Raw genomic sequence first — 9,233 nt, forward strand, 5'->3', positions numbered from 1 at the left:
GCTCAACCCCGAGCCCGGTTGGGGTGTGTGCAGGAGGCAACCAATTGATGTGTCTCTCTCACATCATTGTGTCTCTCTGTCTTCCCCCCTCCATCCCACCCTATCTAAAAATCAATGGAAAAAATAGTCTCAGGTGAGGATTAACAAAAAAAAAAAAAGAAAGAAAGAAACAATAGGGGAGAGCCTAAGTGGTGCTCTGCTCTGGCTCCCTGGAGACATTATAAGGAAGAAGTGAGCCAAAGCAGGGCTGCTGTTAGCTCACTGGGAAGTCAGAGAAAAGGGGGGCCTTGGATACGGGATCAGGGCGTGAGCCTGGGTCGAGCTGCTGCTGCCCACTGCTCCCCCGGTTGCAAGTCCCTTGGGGACCCTTAGAGTTTCGGAAGAAATAAAATGTTCATGCCCAGGAAGGAGCATGGGCGTGCTCTAGAGGAGTCTTTGTCTTGAGGGATTTTCATCTTATTTTTTTCTGCAGGAGAGAATCTTAGGGGAGGGTTCCAGCAGGATATAGACCAGCTTTCCAGGTGCCTTGTCCATATGCTGATGCATCAAAATGAGCACATGGGGGAGTTTTGGATTGTGCTTTGGTCCATTTTACTGTTATCGTCGGTCTGTCTGGCTTTAATGTGGTTTTTGTTATTTGTTCCCCAACTTCATCTGTCCTTGGCTTTAGCTGGCACACGCAGCGTTAATTGGGTCTTTGTTCTCGTTTTCCCAGGCAGGGTGATGTAAGCCATGCACTCCCTGGTCAGGGAGGAGGGCATGAGCCATTTGCTCTCAGTGTTCTTGGTTGGGAAGATAAGGTCTCGTGATTCACCAGCCGGCTGCAAGCTGCCCAAACGGTTTGGCCTTGTTTAATTTTCTTGCCTCTTTCCCCACTCACTTGCCCAGGAATTTTTCTAGCTTCTTACTGTCCTGCCACATGTGGATTTACCTCCCTCCCTCAGGTTCCTCTTGCCACTGACCCCTGGGCCCAGGGCCCACAGATCCCCTCTCCTGGTTCTCCTGGCATCTTCAGAAGGAGCTTTACCAATAAGTCAGAGGCAGCGGAAGCAGAGCCATAGTAAGTGGGCTAGTTCCCAAAGTATACATTTAGGCCCAAGAACCCTGGTTGAGTGGAGAGGAGCTGGCCTGCGCTCCAGCACCGTGTGCTCGGGAGCCTGCAGTCCTGCCGGGGTGGGCGGCAGCATGGCTCACCAGTGGGAGCTGGAGGCACTCGCTCAGGTTCAGTGACCTCGCCTTCAACTCATTTTGTTTCCCCAAATCCAGTTTCTCTGGCAGGGTCCTCTCTAACTCATTCCCGCCTAATGGTTATTTAGGAGCTATTCTTTTTTTTTTTCCCTTTTTTTTTTTTTTTTTTTTTTTAGAGAGAGAGAGAATTTTTATTTTATTTTATTTTATTGATTTTTTACAGAGAGGAAGGGAGAGAGATAGAGAGTCAGAAACATTGATGAGAGAAACATCGACCAGCCGCCTCCTGCACATCCCCCACTGGGGATGTGCCCGCAACCCAGGTACATGCCCTTGACCGGAATCGAACCTGGGACCTTTCAGTCCGCAGGCCGATGCTCTATCCACTGAGCCAAACCGGCTTCGGCGAGAGAGAATTTTTTAAAAATATATTTTTATTGATTTCAGAGAAGAAGGGAGAGAGAAATAGAAACATCAACCATGAGAGAGAATTATTGATTGGCTGCCTCCTGCACACCCCCTACTAGGGATCGAGCTGGCAACCTGGGCATGTGCTCTTGAATGGAATCGAACCCAGGACCCTTCAGTCTGCAGGCCGACACTCTATCCACTGAGCCAAACTAGCCAGAGCTAGGAGCTTCTCTTCTTACTTTCCCAGTGGTAAGGGAGGTCTTCTTTCTCAGACAATGATCTTAAATGAGCAGAAAGAGTGGTAAAGTTGGGATCGGCAACTGTAACTTCCAAGCTCCTACTGGCTAAATCCGGGACAGTTTGAGCACCAAGATAATTAAATATAATAATGAGTTGTAAGAAACAGGAGTCCATATTGGTAGTAAATGGATAGATGGGAGAGAAGGGTAGGCCCTTGCTTAGAGTAATGCTGCGGGGCTGCTGGAGTTGGAAAAGCATCATTTTGTGACCAACATGCAGAGCAGAGCAGGCAAGAATCAGCCGTGGATGTTGAATCTAGGGGCAGTGGATGCTAAATGTGGGTGAGGAGCCGGCTATTTGCGTGCTCTTACAGACGTCTCCACATTTTGTTTCTCCATCCATCTGCGGGGACACTTGGCTACCGTGAACAGTGCTCCTGTGTATATTTGTGACCAAGTATGTGAGGACCTGTTTGCAATTCTCTCAGCTCTACCCAGGAGTGGGATTGCTGGGATAAATGGAAGTCCGACGTGCAACTTTATTTTTCGGATGCTTTTCTGCACGTGGTTGCAGTGCCCTGGGGAGCCTGATGGCCCCTCACTCAGGGCTGGGCGCCAGGAGCTGAGCCCGTGTGCGGTGGGTGATGGAGCGTCGCTCCCACCGAGTGTCAGCGTCTTCCTGTTCCATCACCTTTCTTGGCCTCGCGCCCTAATCGATCCCTCTCCCCAACAGATGTGCCCGTGGAGAAGCTAGCCGCCATGCCTGCCCTGCGCAGCATCAATCTCCGCTTCAACCCGCTGAACGCCGAGGTGCGCGTCATCGCCCCGCCACTCATCAAGTTTGACATGCTCATGTCTCCAGAGGGCACGCGGGCCCCCCAACCTTAGGCCTCCCTCCTCATGCCCACCCAGAAGGGACAGAAGCCACTTGGCCTGGCACCCTGAGGGGAGGGAGCCCCAAGGGCCCGTGGGAGGCCAAGCTTGGAGGGCTGGGGCTGGGTGGGCCCAACAGCGTGTGGGAGGGGGTGCAGCGGTCCAGGATAGATAGCTTAGAGCTGTAGAGGGTCCTGGAATGCCCAGGGGAGGAGGCGAGGGGCTAGAGCCAGGACTCTGGGCATTCATAGCCTCTGTGCAAACTTGGGCAGGCCCCCACCCTCTCTGAGACTTACAGTTTCGGGAAAGGGCTAGTGGCAGTGGGTCTCTGCCTCCTTGGGCTCCTTGGAGGCCTTTTAGGGGACACACGCCACCCAAGTCTTCAATTCCTCGGTATCTTCTGAGCTCGCAGCTGAGCATCGCTGAGCATTTCCTGGGCCCCTGTGGGTTGAGGCCTTGCTTCTAGTGCTGAGAGCCAGTCGCTGCCCTGAGACGAACAGAAGACAACCTGCATCTATTTATTGCTTCCTGGGAACCAACCCTTCTCCGTGCCCCATCCTGAGCCCTGTGGATCCCTGGATGGGCAGGAGCCTGAACCGGGAGTTGTGGGAAAGCTGCGGAGAGAGTGCGGACGCTGCAGCAGGGCTGACGATGTTTACATAGGAGCCCCAGGGCCATCAGGCGGGGAAACAGGGGAGCACATCAAGTTGGCACCGTCCTTCCTCATGATTAAGAAATTGCTGGAGTGACCAGCTGTGCCTGGCACCACCTTGAGCCACAGGAGAGTGGCCCAGAGAGAAAGAAAGCCATCTACGCCTGTGCCTCCCTCCGCACGGTCTCTCTCTGGCAGCAGCAGACTGGCTGCCCTGTCATTGGTTCACCTGGACGCAGGCGGCACTGTGGACTGTTGGACTGTAGCCGGCCAGCCCCCGGGTCACCACTCCAAGCCCTGATAACCTCGTCATTTCTAGGCTCTGAACCTGGAGCCTGGCCAGGCAGTAGGGTGACCTGCGTCTGTGTTTGCTCGGGACTTTCAGTGCTAACACGGGGACAGGACCGGCGCAGGGACAACCCGTGGCTCCGCCAGGTGAGGCCTGGGCTCTGGCTTCCTGTGACAGTACCTGTGGTGTGGAGAACCCCTGACCTCTTGACCCTGCCGGCATCTACCTCCCACCTTCTCATCTGTGGAGCAAGCAGTTCAGCCCACCTGGTCTGGACTTTTGTCCGAGTCTGTGGGAGATGCCTGAGTCCCCAGGACTTGGGGCAAACCAGGCCACCCAAATCCTACTTCCGTGCGCCAGTGGCCACTCTGCCACACTCAGAGCACTGACCCTTTCTCAGAATGTTCCCATTCTATTCCCCGTCCCCTCCCCTTCCCCAGCCCTGAGCTGCCCTGCCTAGGCCTCCTGTCTCTTGGCAAGAAGCTGACAGTTTGGGAGGTTGTAGGCCTGTCACCAAGCACTAGAGACTCAGCTGAGAACTCAGCATCCCAAGAGATGCCTGTTCACCCTGCTCATCTCTCAGGCCTGGTAGGTTGAGCTCTGGGAAAAGGGTTTCCAGGGCGAGGAGGCCAGATAAGATCTCCAGGGCTACGGAGTTCAGCCGGGGACAAGTGAGGGCTACAGTCTAGCCCAGCCTGGCCTGGCCCCACTCACCGTGTCCTGGAGTGGGGTTTCTCCTTGTTGAAGAAGGGGTGCATTTCCTGATATGCAAAAAGGCATTGTCTGGCCAGAGCCTGCAACTCAGTGTGGTCTGCATGAGCACCCATGGGAGCTTGTTAGAAACACAGGACCCCAGGCCCAATCCCAGACCTCCGGGATCAGAACCTGCACTCCAGATCCCCAGGGGTTCCTACAGGCACTTTACTGTTTAAGAAGCCAGGCCTGGGGTGGCCCTGGGGATGGCCTGGGAGTGAAAGGTGGAGTTTCTCAGCTTTCCCCCAACACCAAGTCTGTGCCCTCCCCTCCCTCCCTAAAGCAGCCCTTCACTCCCACCCCGGGCCTCTTAGATCCGTGGTCGGCAAACTGCGGTTCACAAGCCACATGCAGCTCTTTGGCCCCTTGAGTGTGGCTCTTCCACAAAATACCACATGCGGGCGCACGTACAGTGCGATTGAAACTTTGTGGCCCATGCGCAGGAGTCGGTTTTCGGCCTGGGCGAGTCTATTTTGAAGAAGTACTGTTGATATTTGGCTCTGTTGACTAATGAGTTTGCCAACCACTGTCTTAGATCTTTCAGAGTCTGTGTGGCACTCCTGTGAAGGGAGGACCTGGAGTCCCCAGGAGATGAAGGTTGGATTTACCCCCCTCTGGCCTCCCTTTCTGGTCCCCCCACCCCCCACCAAAAGCCAAGCTGCTACTTCCCCAGGTCCTCATCTCAGGCCTTCCAGAGGGGCTGTTCTGGAAGCTGCCCCCTCCTCTGCGTGGAGAGTGTGCCCTGGCCCCTCTGGGAACGCTGGGCAGCCGAGAAGCCCCAGATCAGAGCACAGTGTGAGCCCTTAGCTTCAGTCTGCAATAAAGAATGCATTGGTTTCACCTGCCTGTTGGTGTTTGATTCATTCTCACCACACAGGCCCCGTAGCCTGGGGGTCAGACCTGTCCCCCTGAGAAGAGGAGGGGCCCAGGGGCAGCCAGCAGGAATTGATGCATGCCCTAAAGCTGTGCTGCTGCAGAGCAGCTCATCAGCCCTGGGGAGACCCAGACACCTGGGGAAGGATAAAAGAACCCTGTTGTCCCCCAATTTTTCCCTTACTGATGCCAGAAATTACACCCTTAGCAATTCACTCCTCGGGGTCCATGTTCTCCAAGAGGGGTCTGGACCAGCTGCTCTGATGTTACAGAAAAACCGGACCAGAACCAAACAGCGCTCTGAGAGTTTGGAGTTACACTTTATTCACCGCGGCGGGCTCAGGGAAATGAATCCAAATCTAAGCAAAGCTACAAGCAGAACTTCCCTTTTTATAGAAGAGCCAGCCCTCTGTGTGCTTGCTGGTGGCGGCCTTGAAAACTATACAGTTCTATCCAATTAAAAAATGCACCTGGCATGGCATTGGGTGTATCTAGTCTCTGGCCTACAAGGTCAGAGAGCTAAGTTTATCTCCCCCACTATTCAAGCAGGCTAGAAAGCAAAGTTACTTTTTCAGAATAAGAGGCCGTCCAAAGAATAGCAGAGAATTCCAAACAGTATTTTTACAGAATAGGGGTTTTCCTTCACACTGACACCAGCAAGCTGGTAAGACATGCCAAGTCCCAGCCCAGACCCCCAGAGCAGACAGGCGGGCAAGTTGGAAAGCGCTCCTGGGTTCAAGGTTCAAGTCAGGTTTCTTTCTAAATCTGAAAGGCCAACCTGAGTTTGCCTAGAGTTTTTAGCCAGACACTCCATTATTTTCACTTAACAAACACGTAGCGTAGGGATACCTGGAGTGTCTGAGCACGTTAGCGAGAATAACTCATTTAACCCCTGATACAACCCTACCAGCTCTGTGAGTGGACGTGTCCCTTCCCCTCTCTGGCCCCATTTCCTGTCTGTGAAGTGAAGGGGCTGCACAGGGGCAACCTGGCCAAGGTCGGCCATGAGTCGGCTGCCCCCAGAGAGCTGCCCACTTTCCTCAAGAGGCTTCAACACCTTCCCAAAGACGTGTTCTTCCTAATACTGTGGAGGCGAACCTGAACTCCACCCTGAGCTAGAGGCCCTCACCACCCCATCTCCCCCCACCCCCGCCAGAGCTGCAGCTCAGCGTGCCCCAGCCCCAGAGAAGGAAACGCCTTGGGTTCTCTGAAGCAGGGGTGGGGCACCTTCTTTCTGTCCAGGGCCATGTGGATATTTATTACTAGGGGCCCGGTGCACGAAATTCGTGCACTGGGTGTGTGTGTGGGGGGGGGGGGGAGTGTCCCTCAGCCCAGCCTGCCCCCTCTCACATACTGGGAGCCCTCAGGCGTTGACCCCCATCACCCTCCAATCGCAGGATCGGCCCCTTGCCCAGGCCTGACACCTCTGGCCTAGGCGTCCGGCCCGGGCAGCGGGGACCCGCAGCTGCAGCAGCCCCGTGATCGTGGGCTCCGCTTTAGGCCCAGGCAAGGGACCCCTAGCTCCCGGGACTGCCAGCTTCGACCATGCCCAGCTTCCATCGCTGGCTCCACCCCTACTTCCTGCTATCACTGGCCAGGGCGGAAAAGGCACCTGATTCTCCGATCATGGCTGGGGGGCAGGGCAAAGGCGGCCCCAGGGCCGCCTTTGCCCTGCCCCCCAGCTCTTAGCTCCCCCCTGGGTTTCCAATCACTGTCAGTGGCAGGGGGCTTCTTCCTGCTTTCCCTTTCGCCTCCCTGCATTGTGCCTACATATGCAAATTAGCCGCCATCTTGTTGGCAGTTAACTGCCAATCATAGTTGGCAGTTAATTTGCATATAGCCCTGATTAGCCAATGAAAAGGGTAGCTCATACACCAATTACCATTTTTCTCTTTTATTAGTGTTGATTCTCGGGCCACACAGAATTACCAACTTAAAAATCAGCCTGCTGTGTTGGGTCAAACATTTAAGGCACCCCTCATGCCTTGGCAGGGCCAGACCATATGATTTCGAGGGCCAGACGTTCCCCATCCCTGCTCTAGAGGAAAAGGTAACCTGTCGGAGTGAGAACGTTCTGGTCCAAACCTCTCCCATTTCACAGACGGTTGGAGTGACCTGCCTGAGGACATGTGGGAAGCTCCCCGCAGAGCCCACACAAACGCCCAGGCTTCCTGGCTCCTGCCCCGGGTGCCTTCTGGGGCCCTCTGTGCGTCTTGGTGATTCTTGGTGATTGGAGCTTATCTGCTTAGTGCTCCTGGCCTCTCCTTGACCTGCTGTCCTACTTGTTCTGTGGGTGTGTGTCAGCCATTAGAATCCTCCCTGCCGTTTAGAAGTGCAGATAACAGCACTGATCGCCTGCCTTGGGGAGAGCTCGCTAATGACCATTTCGAAGCACTTTGCAGGCAGTGTTCCGCAGGGGCTGGCTGCGGAAGGGAGGGGCCCTCCTCCTCCCAGGCAGGGACTGTACTCTGGTCTAGACCTCAGCCTCTCTGCAGCCACCCTTCCACCTCCCTCCACTGGAGACTGACCTCACAAACAAAATATGCAGAAGGATCTGGAAGATTGGTAGGATGTGTAAAAATAGTGTTAGCCACATACCAAGCCCCAGCGACTGGAAGCTGGGGAAACTGGCAAAGACAGAGTCTCCGCGAGGAGACCAGGAAGGAATCTGCTCAGGGCTGGGAGTGTGGGGTGTAACCTTAACTCACAAAGGAAGGCAGGCAGGGCAGAACACAGGCCATGTTACTTCAAATGGTGGCATAAAGGGCTTAAGGAGGAAATGGAAACCTGAAATAAGTGATAAGAAGGCACCAAGCCACAAACAATTGCAGCCCAGATCAATGGCATCTCAGGGTCCTGGAGGCGTTTGCAGATGTAATCATGGCCTTAAAGGAAATGACAGAGAACAAAGTGCCAGAAAGCTGAAGATGGAAAATGTCCTGATTTCCACAAAGGATGGGAAGGTAGCTTTTTAAAAAACTCTGAGCGGGCCCTAGCTGGTTTGGCTCAGTGGATAGAGCGTCGGCCTGCGGACTGAAGGGTCCCAGGTTCGAATCCGGCCAAGGGCACATGCCTGGGTTGTGGGCTCCATCCCCAGTAGGGGACCTGCTGGAGGCAGCCAATCAATGATTCTCATCATTGATGTTTCTCTCTCTCTCCCCTTGATGTTTCTCTCTCTCCCTCTCCCTTTCTCTCTGAAATCAATAAAGAAATATATTTAAAAAAAAAAAAAAAACTTGCCAAAACCGGTTTGGCTCAGTGGATAGAGCGTCGGCCTGGGGACTGGAAGGTCCCAGGTTCGATTCCGGTCAAGGGCATGTACCTTCGTTGCGGGCACATCCCCAGTAGGAGGTGTGCAGGAGGCAGCTGATCGATGTTTCTCTCTCATCGATGTTTCTGACTCTCTATCTCTCTCCCTTCCTCTCTGTAAAAAATCAATAAAATATGTTTAAAAAAAAAAAAAAAAAACTCGGAGCACCGAAGATTAATGTTGACCTCTATTAAAGTTCCAGGATAAGTGATCAAACACGTAGGAGACAATAAGCAATCACGCAGCTCAGCGTTTCCTCAGAGGACACCCTGTGCACTTGCAAAGGTGTGCACGAGAGCATTTCATCTGTGCGACGCTGGAAACCATCCAGATGTCCACAAATCAAGAAATCAAAGGTCAGACACACCTCCAACCGCATACTATGCAGACACTAAGAAGTGTGTCTAGCATTTTACTTACTGGTATGAAAATATGTTCACTGCCTACTGTGAGTAATCAAAAAGAGCAGGTTTTAGAGCACGTGTCGTATGATCCCCTTTAGGCAAAAGTACATGGGCTTATTATTGTTTATGTATGTAAAAGAGAGAGAGAGAGAGTCACTGATATCTGTGTTTGGATTCTCCTGCTTCTGAAATTGTACCCTGAGACCAAGACTTGGGTACAGGGAGTTGATGGGGGAGATCA

General features: G+C 53.5%; 1 protein-coding gene across 6 annotated transcripts in view; it reads left to right on the forward strand.

Moving 5' to 3' along the window:
• LRRC20 (leucine rich repeat containing 20) overlaps positions 1-5,245 on the forward strand; it is a 56,018-nt gene extending 50,773 nt beyond the window's left edge. For all 6 annotated transcript variants that reach the window (XM_059662488.1, XM_059662484.1, XM_059662485.1 and 3 more), the window contains one exon: positions 2,572-5,245. In XM_059662488.1, coding sequence (XP_059518471.1) covers positions 2,572-2,726 — 155 coding nt within the window. In that variant the 3' untranslated portion in view covers positions 2,727-5,245. The remainder of the gene's footprint in view (positions 1-2,571) is intronic.
• Positions 5,246-9,233: the final 3,988 nt, after the last annotated feature.

Source organism: Myotis daubentonii, chromosome 13 (assembly GCF_963259705.1).
Source record: "Myotis daubentonii chromosome 13, mMyoDau2.1, whole genome shotgun sequence".
NCBI lineage: Eukaryota > Metazoa > Chordata > Mammalia > Chiroptera > Vespertilionidae > Myotis > Myotis daubentonii.